At 44.9% G+C, this 18,137-nt stretch overlaps 1 protein-coding gene across 1 annotated transcript; it reads left to right on the forward strand.

The window, feature by feature from the left end:
- Window positions 1-2,401: 2,401 nt before the first annotated feature.
- LOC308592019 (gastrokine-1-like) lies at window positions 2,402-14,175 on the forward strand. The gene is made up of 6 exons (XM_081203283.1): window positions 2,402-2,437; window positions 4,190-4,243; window positions 7,839-7,976; window positions 9,291-9,395; window positions 10,434-10,566; window positions 13,829-14,175. Exons 1-6 carry the CDS (start codon window positions 2,426-2,428, stop codon window positions 13,918-13,920), a joined length of 534 nt encoding a protein of 177 aa, XP_081059409.1. The 5' UTR covers window positions 2,402-2,425; the 3' UTR covers window positions 13,921-14,175.
- Window positions 14,176-18,137: the final 3,962 nt, after the last annotated feature.

Consider the following 18,137-nt stretch of genomic DNA (forward strand, 5'->3'; position numbering starts at 1 on the left):
AGTCCAAGAGGCTCAGTGGTTTAGACCACAGCGCCACCCACGTCCCCAGCACCAACAAAGCCAAGGCCATACACCTAAAGCATGTTTAAACAATTTATATCATTTTAACTGTTACAGCTTTTCCACAGAGAGTCCTGGGAATTGTAGTTCACTCCTCACGGTGCTACGATTTCCAGCCCCCTTAACAGACAGCAGTTCCCATGATTCTTTGGGGGAGGGAAGCTACCACTGGTTAAAGTGGGATAAGAAGGCTTTGAACGGATGGTGAGTTGTTGACCCATGAGAAGGACTGGTTCTAACACTTGGGTCAAATATTTGCCTCACTCCTAAGAGATCATCTGTGGCCCACACCTTGAAGACAAACACGTCCGGACTTTTCTTTCATCTCTGAGTAAACTCTGTTTAGCAAACAACAAGCATTCATTGTTTGAAGTTTGGAATTGAATCCCATGGATGATTACCCACTAAACACCAAATGCTTTCAATCTCAGGAAATCAGAAGAGGGTGGAGGTGTGTCTTGTCTCCTTGCACCTTCACTAAGGGCAAATTCCCAGTCAAATGGTATGATGTAATACCACACTTTGGGATTCTTAGCAATGACAATAAAGTTTTTGTTTGTTTGTTTTAAGAGAAAGATGGAGTTTTATTGTTTCTGTGATTGCGCATCAGGGTCTCGTACCAGCAACACAAGGGAAGAGTTCTTCGTGCTCTTTCTAAACTGGGTGTTATCTTTTGTGATGTCAAGGTGATGGACAACTACATGACATTCAGAAGACATCTTAAGGCGGCCCTATTCAGGGAAGCTTTTAATGTATGATATTTTAGTGTTTTTTGGTTTCTGTGGAAGCCGCCCAGAGTGGCTGGGGAAACCCAGCCAGATGGGCGGGGTACAAATAATAAATTATTATTATTATTATTATTATTATTATTATTATTATTATTATTATTATTATTATTGTGAAAACGGTCCCTGGTTGCTGAATTACAGGTTTAGGGGTTTGAGGAGTTATTGCTGAAAAATTGCTCCCTGATTTCTGCTGCATCCAGGCAGTTTACGATACAGTGGTACCTCGGTTTACATACGCTTCAGGTTACATACGCTTCAGGTTACAGACTCCGCTAACCCAGAAATAGTGCTTCAGGTTAAGAACTTTGCTTCAGGATGAGAACAGAAATCGTGCTCCGGCAGCGCGGCAGCAGCAGAAGGCCCCATTAACTAAAGTGGTACTTCAGGTTAAGAACAGTTTCAGGTTAAGAACGGACCTCCAGAATGAATTAAGTACTTAACCCGAGGTACAACTGTACATGAAAATGTCTAGGATTGGCTTTCATCAGCCATGTGATGTGACCCAACCTTAATTTTGCAGGTTAAAGATTGGGCTGAGGCTTATTTGAATTCTAACTCAGAAATGTCCTATAGAAAAGGACCCCTCCGCTACTCAGCATTTTAAAAATTTGACAGTACAAGGACTAGGTAGTAATATTGGAGGACCATCACATTCACTTTGCCCCGAGTTTCCTAGTACTGTAGAGGAATTGACCACCTCTCCTGGTATGCCCTGCGGAGGACCTTAAGGTCCACAAATGACAACAAGCCGCAAGGTGGTTAGATTGCTCTCAACTAGGGCCAGGGCCTTTTCAGTACTGGCCCCGACTTGGTGGAACGCTCTGTCACAAGAGACTAGGGCCCTGTGGGACTTGACATCTTTCCGCAGGGCCTGCAAGACAGAGCTGTTCCACCTGGCCTTTGGTTTGGACTCAGTCTGACCCTTATGTTTCCTTCCCCTTATGGTTTTGATTTATGGGCTACTATTAAAATGAGGCTGCATATTAAATTGAGACCGGTTTGGCTGGGGAGGGCGGGATATATTATTATTATTATTATTTACTGCTTGTGTGTTTTTCCTTATATCTCTGCAAACAAAGAGGGATAGGAACTTGTTTCTAAGTGTCTCAATGAACCACACAAGAGTTCCAGAAGGGCCTGGGATGTCTCCACACACCTGCACGGTCTATGAGGACCCCACAAGCCGGGTGGCAGAGAGAGGCAGCTGTTGGGTTGCGTCAAGCGTAAGGATGGAAGGATCAGTCAATTTTGGGACCCTCAGCTCCTCCTTTTTCCAATCTTACATTTACACTGGTCGGAATCCAGAGAAAAGAGTGAAGAAATCACTGCAAAGAAATGGCCATAAGTCACCCTGCCGTAGGGATCTTTACTTAGAGAGGATACTCAGCCTCGTATGTAAATATGTAACAAAAAATATTTAGCTTTCTCTCGAGCTTCCCATAAAACCCAAATGAGAAAAATAAATGTTTGATTAGAGTGATGTGTATTTGCATAATTCTCACAGCTAGCTATATAAGGTCTGGCGATTCCTTGCTCCTTACCCATCTTGGCCTGGATTCCAGTTTGGAGCCACAACCATGAGGTTGCTTGTGAGTACCTTCCTCAATTTCAATCTCAAGGGTGAAGTACAGATGTCCATCTCTTGGGCTTTGCTCTCAGTAGGGAGAAAGTTGTCACCAGGTGCTCAGAGATCAGGCCAAACTAGCTGAAGACTCAGTTGCTCACAGATGTGTGATGGAAGCAGATGTAGTCCGTAGGAGTTCTAGGATTTTTCAAGGAGGTGGAACCCTAAGACTTGTGGGCTTCAGCTGCCCCTATTCACCAGCTGGGTTTTTTAAATGTCTTTTGGTACCCGTGAAGGTCATCACTTCTTTTGTTGTTGTTTAGTCGTTTAGTCGTGTCCAACTCTTCGTGACCCCATGGACCAGATCACGCCAGGTACTCCTGTCTTCCACGGCCTCCCGCAGTTTGGTCAAACTCATGCTGGTAGCTTCGAGAACACTGTCCAACCATCTCGTCCTCTGTCGTCCCCTTCTCCTTGTGCCCTCCATCTTTCCCAACATCAGGGTCTTTTCCAGGGAGTCTTCTCTTCTCATGAGGTGGCCAAAGTCTTGGAGCCTCAGCTTCAGGATCTGTCCTTCCAGTGAGCACTGAGGGCTGATTTCCTTCAGAATGGATAGGTTTGATCTTCTTGCAGTCCATGGGACTCTCAAGAGTCTCCTCCAGCACCATAATTCAAAACCAGCACCATAATTCAAAACATCACTTCTTGGGTCTCCTCAAACAACCAAATCCCTGATCATTTCCACTACAAGGCAACTGCAAAAGTGCATTTTGTCTAGGAAATGCTGATAGTCTGGTCCAAGGCAGCCTTCATTTTTAGGAATCCCTGCAGACCCAGACCCTTCAAGTGTCCAATTCGCCAGGGACAGTCCCAGATTTACAGAAGCTGTCCTGGTTTCTGATTTGACCCTGGAATGTCCCGCTTTTCCTTAGGACGTCCCTATTTTCGCTGGAGGATACGCAGGCATGAAAAACATTATGCTATGGAACCAGGTTTTGGTTGCTGGTCTCATTCTGGATATTTAAAAAGAAACCCCAAAGACATTCTGGGTTTGATCTGAATCAGCTGGCCTTTTACATTGTTTCATGAAATGAGAGGAGCAGTGGAGATACAGAACATCCCTTGCCATTGCAAAATATATTCATTTGCAAACAGTAGTAGTAGTAACGTTTTAGTTTTTCAAATATTTTTTATTAGTTTTAAAAATAGCAAAATACATATTCAACCAGCATAACTTGTATAAGCAATAGGTAATGCAAGAATGGCCCTTTTACAGTACCAAGAAATAGATGTAATTTCAATTTATTATTATTTTTTATTAATGATATTATTATTTTTCACTGTAGGCATTCTGGTGATATTAATAAACTGGTATTATGCCATTATCATCAGGAGTACAATGTTCAAGTAAAAAGACAGTGGAAGACAGTCGTATCAACAAACAGGACGACAACCTCTTATGTTTTTTGTGATATCCAAACGCTCCTATTTACTTCTGGAATCATGGAATTATTATCATTAGCATATTGTATAAAATCTCACCACACTGCACAAAAACCCTTGAATTAATTTTAAACGAAATGCTTTTTTAAAATGAAACTGCAATGTTCAACACATTTATTATTATTAATAATAATAATAATCCTTCATGCAAAGACCACAGGGTGGTTTACAACATAAACATAAGTGTTCTATTCAAGCTGGTCTTTCACAGACAAAGGAAATGTGTACTTGGCAATTTAAAATTTGACCCTCTTATTTTCCTTCCGCTCTGCAGATTCTTCTTGCCAGCCTCCTGGGGCTGCTTATTCACTCAGCGATTGCCAGCAACGTAAGTAGCCAACTTTGCTCCCATTTCTGCCTTCCTGCCCCGAAACCTCTCCTGCTAACTTCTGCATGCACAAGTGGCTTGTTTTAATCTGTTTTTAATCAATTGTTATTTTAAATGCTTGAATGTCTTAAATTCTTGCTCCAATTTATCTTAGGGATAATTTTATTGCTTTATCATTTTTGGTAAACCTCTCTTGAGGTTTTATGTGTGCTTGTGCATTTTTATGATCAAGCGGTGTTACACATTTTATGAAATAAATAGATGATAGATAGATAGATAGATAGATAGATAGATAGATAGATAGATAGATAGATGATAGATGATAGATAGATAGATAGATAGATAGATAGATAGATAGATAGATAGATAGATGATAGATAGGCCAAATGCCACAACAAACTTAAGTAAAAAAGGGAGGAACTGGACTCAGTCTTGTCCAGAAGCCATGTGTCTCCATTTGCAAGACTTGCCTGAGACAGATTGGTTAGTCAAAACCTGTCATATGAGTTAAGAAGTCCCTGGGATGAGGTCGGATCTCAGATCAGCGGTGAATTTACCAGCTGGCGATAAATGAGCCACTTACTTCCAGGAATCTGTAAGGATGCCTGAAATGATGTCAAAGATCAGGTGACCAGGGCTCTTCTGTTACGACTCCCTGACCGAAGAATATTCTCCCCCAGGGATGTTCTGGGCTGCATCTCTGATTCACTGCAGCATCCTACAGTCATGCTGGCCCGGGTGGTGGGAATTGTCGTCCAAAATATCTGGGTGGCAGGGTGTTATGTACTGAGTTGAATAGGATCCAAAATGCAGCAGTCTGATTGGTCCTAGAACAATAGGATTCAGAATGCAGTCCGAGTATATTTCCCAGGGGGAGGCACCAGTCTAGGAAAGGCTGTCCAAAGTTCAGTCCCTGGCCATGTCCAGTTAAGCAGATAACAACAACAACAACAACAACAACAACAACAACAACAACAACAACAACAACAACAATTTATTATTTATACCCCGCCCATCTGGCCATAGCTGTTAAGCATCCCTTATTTGGTGGGACAGTCCCTTATCCCAGCGCCATGTCCTGCTGCTGTCCCTTATTGATGATGTCCCTTAAATAAGCTACTGAAGGTAATGGGGCCCTTTCTATGACCAGCTGTCCTTTGTCAACAACAAATTGTTGCTGGTTTTTGTGTTGAATATATGCTATATGTTAATTTATGGACCTAATAGGTATCTAAAGCCATTTGCACGCAACAAAATATGTATTTTATCAAAGTAATTGCTGATCCCTTTTTTAAAAAAATGATATTTATTGAAAATTTTAAAATTACAAAAGAAAAAAGGAAAAAACAAGAAAAAGAGAAAAAGAAAGACAACAGTAGATAAAAGTAACAATTAAACAATACAAATCAATAGAAACCAAAATCAAAAAGAAAAAACAAAACACACAATACAACACAATCAAAAAACAAAAATATACAACAAATTTAAAAACAAATCCAATATTCCCAAATCCTTAACTTTCATTAACTTATTTCATCGACCTCCTCACACCTCCCTTTTTTGTATTCTAGTTGTTAATTATCTCAGCAAATCCTTTCCATCTTTCGCAATATTCTGTCATTAAATTACCTTAATCTATTTTAACCTTATCTTACCATAAAAAACCCTAAAACTTAAAACTTAAATCTTACTTATACCAAATTCTTTTAACCATATTCTTACATAATTCTTTTTAACATTTCTGCTAAAGCCAAATAATTTCATTCCAACATTTTTCTAATACTCATTAATTTTACGATACTTTTCTAAATAAATTTTTTAAAACTTTCTTCCAATCTTCATCCATCGTCTCTTCTCCTGGTCTCGGGTTTTGTCAGTCCTTTCTGTCCCATCCGTCTAGTCCATCAACCTGGTGACCTTATATGCGAGGCTCTTAGGTCTTTTCCATGTCCCTTCCGCAGGTCTTCTTCATGTTTATACCTGTACTTTACTTTGTCTTCTGCTCCTTTCACTCTGGGAGACTCCAACTTGACAATATTTTTGTCCCTTCTCGACAAGTCAGCCCCTTTTCCATAGTCAGCACTGAAATCCATGTGATATTTAAAGGCATGTTTCAAGGCCCCTCCAAAATTAGGGGCCCCCACAGCTCCGAGCTCCCCCCGGCCTAAAGCCAGACTTGAAAAGTCAAAACATCTCTGCATAGGGGGGGTCCATCCAACCCCTCATCTCCAAGCCAAGCAGAACTCCATCTCTCCAAGTCTGACTCTCCATCTCTGCCACCCGAGGTCCAGCAACAGCCTCCTCCCTCATCTCATCTGTCAAAGCGCATTACTGGATTAATTCCTGAGTGGGTTCTATATAGGTACCCACTGCCTGTCCAAAATTTCCTATCGCAGCTGTCATCAAATCCATTTTCTTATGTAACTGTTCCAATAAAGCACTTGTCTTACAAAAGGCAAGCACCAAAGCCTCTGAGCACATTCTTGTTCAAGGTCGAAGTCTGGTCCCACGATCTTTAATCTTTTACAGCTGCAAAACTTCCCAGTTCGACTTTAAAAACAGTTTCACAAGCTCCCTCTAGGGGAAGCAATTTCTATTTGTATCCGTCTTTTTTTCTCCTCTTTTTTTTTTTAAGGCAGATTAAGCAGCAAAGTTTTCCTTTTTCAGATATTTTGTCAATATTTTGTTCCTTTTAAAAGCGAAAGGGTACAATGGAATCAATATGTTTCTATTCTTTTAACTATCTGTCAAAAACGTTTGTCCATAGTCAATGAACTTCTCCAAAACGTCTGTCTTGACACCCCGCTCCCAGGTTCAAGACGGTGGAAAATTACCTTTCTTTACTCTCTCTTCTTCAGGTTTCAACAGTCTAAAAAAGGTTCCCCCCTCTTCTCCTGCTTCCAAGGGGGGTTCAGTAAATGATGAAAATTTAGTCCTTTACAAACGACTTTCTGAACTCTAACTTGCCGTGTCTTTGCTTCAATCTATCAACAAAAAGCGGAAGGCGGACTTCCTGTTTAGACCTTCCCGCTTTCGGTGCCTAATTAAAAAAAAATTCACAGTCCAATTTTCCGTTCTACTCACGGGCAGTTGTTTGAAATCCAATTGTCCACAGGAAAAAGTCAGCGCTCTCCGGCAACAGCAATGCGGCTTCACTCCGTGAAAGAAACAGTCGATTCAAAGCACCGCGCCACTCACCCCACGTCGCTCCGGATCCCCAAAACAGGGTTTCCCCGCGAGTGGAGGGGGCGCAAAGGTGCCAGCCGAATCCCACGTCCACAGGCTTCTCCCGCCTGTGGTTTTTGATGGGTCTCCGCCTCGCCGTGGCGGTTCAGACCCTGTTTTCCATGGAGCGGGTTCCTCCCGATCAGAGGAAATCCGCCATTGCCAGAGGCGCCAACCCAGAAGTCCTGCTGATCCCTTATTTTGGCTGCTGATCCCTTATTTTTCAGGCTGCTGGTCCCTTATTTTCAAATCTGTAAGTTGACAGCTATGCATCTGGCTGGCCAGTCCCTCCTGGCTGGACCACGTGATCTTGTTTTCTGGTCTCCCCAAAGTGCCAGGTAGGAGTCTGACGGTGGATCTCTGTCTCTAGGCTATCCAGCTCATCAACAAGGGAAACGATGGAGGAACCGTGTACCAAACAGTCAACATCAACCACAACACCAACGTCGCTGCCTTCAACATTTACTCTGGAAGGCATTCCACCAACGCCATTGTGGACTACAACAGCGTAAGTTTCAAAGCAAGCCGTTCAGCCGCAAAGCTGTTCACTCTGTGTCGGATACTCTCTTCGTCTTGGGGTGGGATCTCCCCGCAGCAGCTAGGCAAACCTGTTAAACTCTCCTAAAAGGGGTGCATTTTGCTGCCTCAGATGAAGGAAAAGATGGTTCTCCCACTGGGGAGGGGTGCAGTCAGAAGCCATGTTATGCACCCCCCCAAACCAGTGTCTGCCACTTATTTTATTATTATCTTATTTTATCTCATTGCGTTCATATCCCACCTTTTCCTCCAAGGAATCGAAGGTTCTCCCCCTCCTCATTTAATCCCCCGCAACGACCCTGTGAGGTAGGTTAGGCTGAGAGGCAATCACTGGCCCAAGGTTACCCAGGGAGCTTCATGGCCAAGTAGGGATTCGAACCCTGGACTCTTGCAGGTCCTGGGCCAACACTCTAACCCTGACCTAGCCACTGGGATCCACGTGATGGTCACCTCCAGACTGGATTATTGTAACTCGCTCTACGTGGGGCTGCCCTTGAGACTGACCCAGAAACTCCAGCGGGTGCAGAATGCCGTGGCGAGACTCCTTACGGGGTCCTCGCTGCAGGATCATATTCACCTGGTGCTATACCAGCTGCACTGGCTCCCGGTGGAGTACAGGATCAGGTTTAAGGTGCTGGTTTTAACCATTAAAGCCCTATACGGCCTAGGACCCTCGTACCTACGGGACTGCCTCTCCTAGGACCTTACGCTCTTCAAATAAAAACATCTTGGAGATCCCGGGTCACAGGGAGGTTAGGCTGGCCTCAACTAGAGCCAGGGCTTTTTTGGCTGTGGCCCCAATCTGGTGGAACGCTCTGTCCCAAGAGACTAGGGCCCTGCGGGACTTGACATCTTTCTGCAGGGCTTGCAAGACAAAGCTGTTCCACCAGGTCTTTGGCCAAGGCACAGTCTGACCCCCTCCTTTGGTAATCCTCATAGAACTCTAGCCCAATGGTTGCCATTAATTTGATTCTGAATTGATTTTAGAATGAATTGGTTTTAGAACGTATTTCAATTAATTGACTGTGATTTTATGTAAACTGTGTTACTTTTACTGTTGTTAGCTGCTCTGAGCCCGGCTTCGGCTGGGGAGGGCGGGATATAAATAAATTATTGTTATTGTTATTGTTATGATGCCACACTGGTGCTTGTGGGAGTGGCACTGGCTCTCTCTTATGGGGTTGCGGGTTTTCAGTACTGTACTGAGTCCTCATTTTATTATTTGATTTTGAACTTTCCTGGGGCCATCTCTCACATAACATATATTTGCTGTTGTGTCTCCCAGGGGGTTGTCATCTATCACATGCCTTTCAGGAGGCTATGTGTCATGTCCAGGATGAATCGGCAAAGCTTTCCAAGTATCTCAAATCTCGAGAGCATGATGCACGAGGTACGTCAAGGTGGAGCTAGAAAACTGGGGCTGGCCCCCAAATATGTGGGGCAACCCAAACGGTGCCCCGCCCCCTCTAATGAAGGAATCTGTGGGTCAGAAATCAGTGGGAGGAATAATAGAATCACAGATCACCTAGCCCCACACCTTGCAATCCAGGAACCACAGCAAAAGTATCAGACAGGCGGCCAGCCAATCTCTGCTTAAAAACCTGCAGTGAAAGAGAAAATGGTTGTAAAAACTTATCTAAACTTTTATTTACCAATTTATTGATTTAAAAAAGAGCACATACTTCAATAACATACAAGAAGAAAGAGAATGAGAGAGAGAGAGGAGGAAAATACAACTGAATTAAAAATAAGCATACACACACTGTGGCAGATTTGGGAGGTTCCATTCACAATCCCATAATAGTATTATTATGGGGGGGGGTAGTAACATTGTCTTCCCTCAATTTTAATTATTTTATTTCATTGCATATAACAATACGAATGTTCGAGAGGCACCAATTTTTTAATCCCAGCTTTCCCCTGTGAGTGCTCAGAGAGGCTACTGGCAAACAGAAAGGTAGAAACCGTACCATCTCTTAACCATTCTCAGGCTTTCTAGCATTAAAACTACTAGTCTGGAAGCAAAGCACCGCAGCTAAGCGCTGTGGAATAACACACAGAAACAGACTCTCTCATTCGTGTGTGTGTGTGTGCTCACTTACCTGCCCCTGATACTTTTTTATTTTTTATTTTTTTATTTTCAGTGCAAAATTACAACAAAAATTACAAACATTGAATCCAAAATACAGCAGTACAAACAAGAAAAAAAAACACAAGAGAAAAAAGAACACAAAAACCACACATCTACAAATAAATCCATATCATCATTCTAATCTAATCATTACATACATATACACATATTGACTTCCTTCCTTTGCTCTAAGACCTCAAAATTTTTACTCTTTCTAAGTTGTTGTACTTCATTCAGGTTGGCATCCCTGGACCTAGGCATGAATGGATCTGTCCTTTTGTTTGTTTTTGTTCCCAGGGGCACCCCTTGAACACCCTTCACAGAAGCTATGGGATTTCTCGCAAGGTGGTCACAAACATCGCTGACTATGGTGCCCCCGCCCAAGCCATTTGCGGAGGCATGACTACTTACTGGGCTACCGAGTTCCAAAGTGAGTTGGGCCAGAATTTCAGAACATTTTAAAGGGACGACCACACGTTTTAACGGCTTTTGTAGTGATGCGTTGAGGAGATCTTCACGTTACATTGGTAACTCCATTGGTCTCACCCTCTTTTAAAGCCTCCTAGGTTGGTGGGTAGGTTGAAGGGACGTGGGTGGTGCTGTGGGTTAAACCACAGAGCCTAGGACTTGCCAATCAGAAGGTCGGTGGTTCAAATCCCCGTGACAGGGTGAGCTCCCGTTGCTCGGTCCCTGCTCCTGCCAACCTAGCAGTTTGAAAGCGCGTCAAAGTGCAAGTAGATAAATAGGTACTGTTCCAGCAGGAAGGTAAACGGCATTTCCATGCGCTGCTCTGGTTCGCCAGAAGCGGCTTAGTCATGCTGGCCACTTGACCCGAAAGCTGTACGCCGGCTCCCTCAGCCAATAAAGCGAGAAGAGCACCACAACCCCAGAGTCGGTCATGACTGGACCTAATCGTCAGGGGCCCATTTACCATTTACATTTTTAGGTTGGTGGGAGGGAGTTCCACGGTTTAACTATGTCATTCAGCCTGGGCAGCGACAGTCACCTAGTCCGGAAGGGGGGGGAGAGGGAACTGAGTGTGAAGGAGGGAAGGTCAGAAGTCCTAAATGAGCTAATGACAAGCCTGCCATTTTCCACACATAAATGATAATAATAATAATAATACAGTGGACGCTCGGGTTGCGAACGTGATCCATGCATTTGCAACCCATGTCTCCATGCATGGGCTGCAATTCAGCGCTTCTGCGCATGCGCAACTGCCGAAACCCGGAAGTAACCTGTTCCGGTACTTCCGGGTTTCGGCAATCTGCAACCCAAATAAACGCAACCTGAAGTGGACGCAGCATGAGGTATGACTGTAATAATAATAATAATAAATTTTATTTATATCCTGCCCTCCCTGGCCAAACTGGTCTCAGGGCAGCTAACATCAAAGTATAAAGGTAAAGGTACCCCTGCCCGTACGGGCCAGTCTTGACAGACTCTAGGGTTGTGCGCTCATCTCACTCTAGAGGCCGGGAGCCAGCGCTGTCCGCAGACACTTCCGGGTCACGTGGCCAGCGTGACAAAGATGCTCCGGCGAACCGGCACCAGAGCAGCACACGGAAACTCCGTGTGTATATCAAAGTATATAATGCATTAAAAATATAAAATCCAGCAATTGCCTGAAATACAGCTTAAAATCAGTTTAAAACACAGCACGCAATGGGACTAAATTGGCAAAGGAAACATCAATCCCATTGCACTGACGGCAGGCGGCATGTTGTGAAGGAGCCCCCTTCATAAAAACCTAGGGCAGGCTTCCCCAACCTTGGCCCTCCAGATGTTTTTGGCCTACAACTCCCATGATCCCTAGCTAGCAGGACCAGTGGTCAGGGATGATGGGAATTGTAGTCTCAAAAACATCTGGAAGGCCGAGGTTGAGGAAGCCTGACCCAGGGTGTGCTGGGTTACTCTGTCCCATCAGAACGGCATTACAGGGATGATGGAGAAGGGGGCTATCAGTAGCTACTAACCACAGTGATTACGCTCTGCCTCCATGGTTGGTGGTGGCAATGGTTCTGAATCCCACTTGCTAGGAACAGAGGCACATTTAGGGCAGTGCGACCGGTTCCCTTGCACTGGGTGCTGAACCTAGGGGGTGCCATAGGGCGCTTCAACTATGACGTAGTGAATTGAGCAGAGCAGAAGGCGAGGTGTGTGAGGTGTTGTGTGAATTTTTGCCTCGCACAGGGCACTGCTGAAATCTAAAAGACCAAAGTCTGTCTCTGCAGGAAACCCCAGGAGAGTAGAGTTGCTCCTGCATTTGGTTTTGGTATTTTAAAAAATAAATTACAGTGGTACCTCGGGATACAGACGCTTCAGGTTACAGACACTTCAGGTTACAGACACTTCAGGTAGCAGACTCTGCTAACCCAGAAATAGTAACTTGGGTTAAGAACTTTGCTTCAGAATGAGAACAGAAATTGCACAGTGGCAGCGGGAGGCCACATTAGCTAAAATGGTGCTTCAGGTTAAGAACAGTTTCAGGTTAAGAACGAACCTCCAAATCGAATTAAGTACGTAACCAGAGGTACCACTGTATAGGTAGAAAAAGATGACTTCTCTGGATGCCAAGATACAGATTTGTGACAAGTACTCTTTGGTGACAGAAATCCAGCAGAGAGTTAAAATCGCAAAATATGTAGCAAAGTAAAGTGTCGAAATATAGTCTGTTAGACCTTTAAAATACCCTCTTCTAAGTTGCTTCCAAAGTTTCCCACTTCTCTAGCATAGAAAGAGACTACACATTTGGTAAGTTAAGAAAGGTATACTTACAGACTTTTCAAAGGTCAGGTTCATGTGCTTTTTCATATAGCAGTTAGAAAAACACAGGCAGTAAATTTAGGTTCCAATGTGGTGAATGTTCCTAAATTGTTTGTATAGAAACACAAAGATGGCTTGCTGAAGCCACAGGGTCTGAGCTTGGAACAACCAGTTCAGAACTCCTTAGCAGTAGGGTTCACATGGTGGAAGAAATGGTGGGAAAGTGAAAGAACAAAGCGCTTGATAAGCCTCCCACCCCCAAGGTGAGGGGGAATGACCTCCTAGCTAAGTCTGGCAGGCCAGCTTACTCTATGACATTAACCCATTCATGGTACTGTATCTGGCTGGCCACTGTGAGAACAGGATGCAAACTGATCCAGCAGGCTCTCTCTGTGTAAACGGCCTTGGTCCTGTATACCTGAAGGAGCGTCTCCACCCCCATCGTTCAGCCCGAACACTGAGATCCAGCGCCGAGGGCCTTCTGGCGGTTCTCTCATTGCGAGAAGTGAGGTTACAGGGAACCAGACAGAGGGCCTTCTCAGTAGTGGCGCCCGCCCTTTGGAATGCCCTCCCTTTAGATGTGAAGGAAATAAGCAGCTATCTTATCTTTAAAAGACATCTGAAGGCAGCCCTCTTTAGGGAAGTTTTTAATATTTAAAGCTGTCTTGTTTTTAACACTTGATTGCGAGCCGCCCAGAGTGGCTGGGGAAACTCAGCCAGATGGGCGGGTATAATAATAATAATAATAATAATAATAATAATAATAATAATAATTATTATTATTATTATTATTATTATTATTATTCTCAAACATGTTTGGAAGTACAGATTATTTCATTTCTGAGAGAATGTTTCGAGACTCCTGCTTGGATCTCCATAAAAAGTGAATAAAAAGTAACATTGGAAAACTTCCTTTTCCTTTTCAGGGCCCCGCCCCTTGGTTGAAGGCAAGGGCTGCGCAGGCGTCAATCTGCTCATTCTGGACATTGACTTGTGTGGCGGCATCTCCCTCTTCTAGCCAGGATCAGCACCAACATCTGCTCCGGGCCAACACAACTTGTGACCTGCCTACCAAGACAGTGGCCATCCTGTCGCCTTGCCAGCTGTCAGGGCCTGTTTCAAGTGCCAAGGTTGGGTTGGGAAGGACACGGGAGGTCAAGGCCTGATGACCTCCCAACAATTGCTCTCTGATTTCATTTGAGGACTGGTTCCTGCAGGGGCCGTCAAAAAGAAAATAAAATTTATAACTTAAATAAAGTAATTTAAAAATCCATGGCAGTGTATGCAGCAGTGTAAAGACTCCCCCACTGAAGCCCCATAGAATCATAGAATTGTAGGGTTGGAAGGGACCCTGAGGGACATCTAGTAGGAATCTCAGCTGATGCATCCATGACAGATGGCCATCCAAACTCTGCTTAAAAACCTCCGAGGAAGGAGAACACACCCCTTTCCAAAGGAGTCTGTTCCACAGTTGAACAGCTCTTACCGTCAGAAAGATCTTCCTGATGTTGAGTCAGAGTGTCCTTTCTTGTACCTTGAATCTATGCTACACTGGCTCCAGTGGCGTAGCGTGGGTTGTCAGCACCCGGGGCAAGGCAAGTAATTTGTGCCCCCTAACCCGTGGATTTGCGCCCCCTAACCCTAACCCCCAGATGTTGCGCCCGGTGCGGCCGGCCCCCCCTGCACCCCCCACACTACGCCACTGACTGGCTCTCAGTTCTACTACCACTACTGCCTAGAGGTGCGACCAGGGATTGGTCCTGGGACCTTCTGCATGCAAAGCGCTGTGACCATATTGCTACCCAGACTGTGAAATAAAAACCAGAAAGTCCAAAACTTTTCAAATCCAACTTCAGCTACAGAATTATGATGGAACCTTAGACAGTCACTGGTCTTTCATACACACACACACACACATTTTATTTGTTTTCCATTTAATACTATATATATTCACATCATTATCCACTATACCACCCGTCAACTTCCTTCTCTCCCGCCTCATGGCTTTCAAAATTAACCTTTATATCATTGCAATTTATACGTTTTCCAATTCTAATTCCTCTCATTACAGAATGACTCAAAGTTCAAATAAATATAGAAAGATAGAGAATTCCTCATTACAAGTCTTTGGACAACCCTGTTAGTGATGTTAATTGCTTACAATGATTTTTCAGATATCGTATAAATTTACTCCAGTCCTTTTGGAATACTTGATTGTGCTGGTTTCTGATTTTTCCTGCCAGCTTTGCCAGTTCTGCAAAGTCCATCACCTTCATCTGCCACTCTTCTTTTATTAGTACTTTTATTGTTTCCATTTTTGGACTAAAATAATTCTTGTTGCAGTCGTTGCATACATAAACAGTCTTTAATCTTCCCTTGGTGTCTCTTCACCCACTATACCCAATTAAAAAGGCTTCTGGTTTTTTTAACAAAAGTATTCTTAAGCATTTTCTTTAATTCATCATATACTGGCAAAGACCAGTGACTTGAAATGGGAAATGGGGAACAAGTCACTAGTCTTCAGAGCCGTCTTCCCCATAGGGCTTAGTGATGCATTGCGCCAGGGCACCGACCTCTCAGGGGCACCCCAGAAAGTGGGGGAGCTGTGCGGCTTTGCAGCTTCCTCCCAAGCCTTCGCGGGAGAGCGATCCCTGCAGAGGCTTAGGATGGAAGCTGCGCCCCTGCTGTCAGGTGTGCGTGCAGGAGCCGGGCCCTGCGACCAATAGGACTCTGCAGGACTGGGGCATCCCTAAGTTTGTTCTGAAGAGGCAAGGCTCTTGCCTCACAGGTGAGGCCGATTAGTAACTCACAGCACCTGGCGGCAAGAGCCGGGAAGGGATATAAGGTCAGCATTTTCCCTTCGGCTCTTTGCCACAGCAACATGTTCCCTGCCTTGCTGCGTTTGACTCCTTGACTCCTTGCTCCCTTCGTGACTCCTTGCTTCTTGATCCTCGGACCCCTGACTTCATGACTCCTTGCCTCTTTATTCCTTGGACCCCTGACTTCATGACTCCTTGCTTCTTGATCCTCGGCCCCTTGACTTTGTGACTCCTTGCTTCCTGACCCTCGGACCCTTGGCTTCTTGACTCCCGGCTCTCTGACCCTCTGACTCTTGGCTTCCTGACTCCTGGCTTCCTGACTCCTGTTCCTGCTCCCACCCCGCCATCTTGCCCCCGGTCCAGACGTCCCCAGCTGGGACTTTGATCGCCCGTGAACCAGAACGTGACACCCGCTAACTATATGGCTGGTGGGCGCGCAGCTTCCCTCCCAAGCCTCTGTGGGGATTGCTCTCTTGCAGCGGCATGGGGGAGAGTGGCTGGCAGTGCGCAGCTTCACCCCCCTCCCACTATCCGTGGTAGTTTGGGGACGCTGAGCGGATATTTGCACCCTGGCACCGCATATGCTAAAGACAGTCCTGCTGGTGTTTTATACTCATCATTTGTATTCATTCCACACACACCCCGCACACAGAAAGCTAGTGGTTCTGGGAGAAGTTTTCCAGCCCAGGCTTCAATCCTGAGATGTTAGTTTTCTGTCTAGGATTTTTAAAACTCCACATTTCATTAAGAGAAGAGTTAAGGCACCTACAGCTCCATTCATGAAACCAAGATGCACAGAAAATTTCCAGTGAACGCACCCAGGCTTAATTTCTGCACAGCACAAGCAACAAGTGGATCACAGAGACTCACATCACGCACCACACCCACCCACAAGTTTTCAGACCCAGACCTCTTCTTTTGCATCTCTGCACAGAGCCATAATAATAATAATAATAATAATAATAATAATAATAATAATAATAATAATTTATTATTTATACCCCGCCCATCTGGCTGGGCTTCCCCAGCCACTCTGGGCGGCTTCCAAAAGAATATTAAAATACTATAATACATCAAACATTAAAAGCTTCCCGAAACAGGGCTGCCTTCAGATGTCTTCTAAAAGCCTGGTAGTTGTTATTCTCTTTGACATCTGGTGGGAGGGTGTTCCACAGGGAAGGCACCACTACCAAGAAGGCCCCTCTGCCTGGCTCCCTGTAACTTGGCTTCTCGCAGTGAGGGAACTGCCAGAAGGCCCTCGAAGCTGGACCTCAGTGTCCGGGTAGAATGATGGCGGTGGAAACGCTCCTTCAGATATACTGGACCAAGGCCGTTTAGGGCTTTAAAGGTCAGCACCAACACTTTGAATTGTGCTCGGAAACGTACTGGGAGCCAATGTAGGTCTTTCAAGACCGGTATTATGTGTTCTCTGCGGCCGCTCCCAGTCACCAGTCTAGCTGCCGCGTTCTGGATTAGTTGTAGTTTCCGGGTCACCTTCAAAGGTAGCCCCACGTAGAGCGCAGTCTTATTATTAAAAAGTACAGTCATACCTCGGGATAAATGTGCTTCAAGTTAAGTATTTTCGGGTTGCACTCCGTGGTGACCCAGAAGTAATGGAGCTTGTTACTTCCGGGTTTCGCCATGCGCGCATGCGCAGATGGTCAAAATGATGTCACGCGCATGCGCGGAAGCAGCAAAACGCGACCCATACACGCACAGACGCACGTACATGGGTTGCGTTCGCTTCAGGATGCGAATGGGGCTCCGGAACGGATCCCGTTCGCATCCCGAGGTACCACTGTACATAAAAATTCAACCGAGGGGTTCATTAGGAACATTTTTCCAGATCTAAACTCATTTCTCTAATGGTTTTTGAGTAAGCATATTTGCTTCCCGTTTTGCTTGATAATTATTTTCTTATGGAGGGGGCAGGCTTTATGTTAGGGGGTGCAGAAGCGAGTTATCTGTGAGGCAATTGGTCAGTTACGGTATTTTTTATTTATTTACTTGATTGGGGGGCGGCTGCCCCCCTGCCCCCCCCGGCTACACCCATGATAATACAATAGACAATATTTATGTCAGATACACACACGTTCACACAGTCAGCTGCGATGGGTACAAATTTCACTTGAGCCGCTGGATGTCGCCCTTGAGCTCCCTTGGGCTGCGTCTTGTTCAACTTTCCAGATTCGGTGCCTGTGAAGTTCTTCCCGCTTCCCCAATTTCCACCAGGCGCCACCGAGGCCCTAAAGGAGCATCCAAGAAATGTCGGGGGGGGATGGCGTGGGGTTGGGTTTTGTTTTCATTTTTAAACCAGGCGATCCTTAGGCTCACGCTCCTTCACTCCTTCCAAAAGCCTGGGAGCAGATTGCACCAAAAGCCCGCCGCCTGAGAAGGCTGGAATAATGACCGGGAA

Source organism: Podarcis bocagei (assembly GCF_964188305.1).
Source record: "Podarcis bocagei genome assembly, chromosome: 7".
NCBI lineage: Eukaryota > Metazoa > Chordata > Lepidosauria > Squamata > Lacertidae > Podarcis > Podarcis bocagei.

Coding starts and splice junctions, on each gene's coding strand:
- LOC308592019 (XM_081203283.1), top strand. Junction 4,244..7,838: donor ACTCAGCGATTGCCAGCAAC/GTAAGTAGCCAA, acceptor CTCTGTCTCTAG/GCTATCCAGCTCATCAACAA. Junction 10,567..13,828: donor CTGGGCTACCGAGTTCCAAA/GTGAGTTGGGCC, acceptor TTTCCTTTTCAG/GGCCCCGCCCCTTGGTTGAA.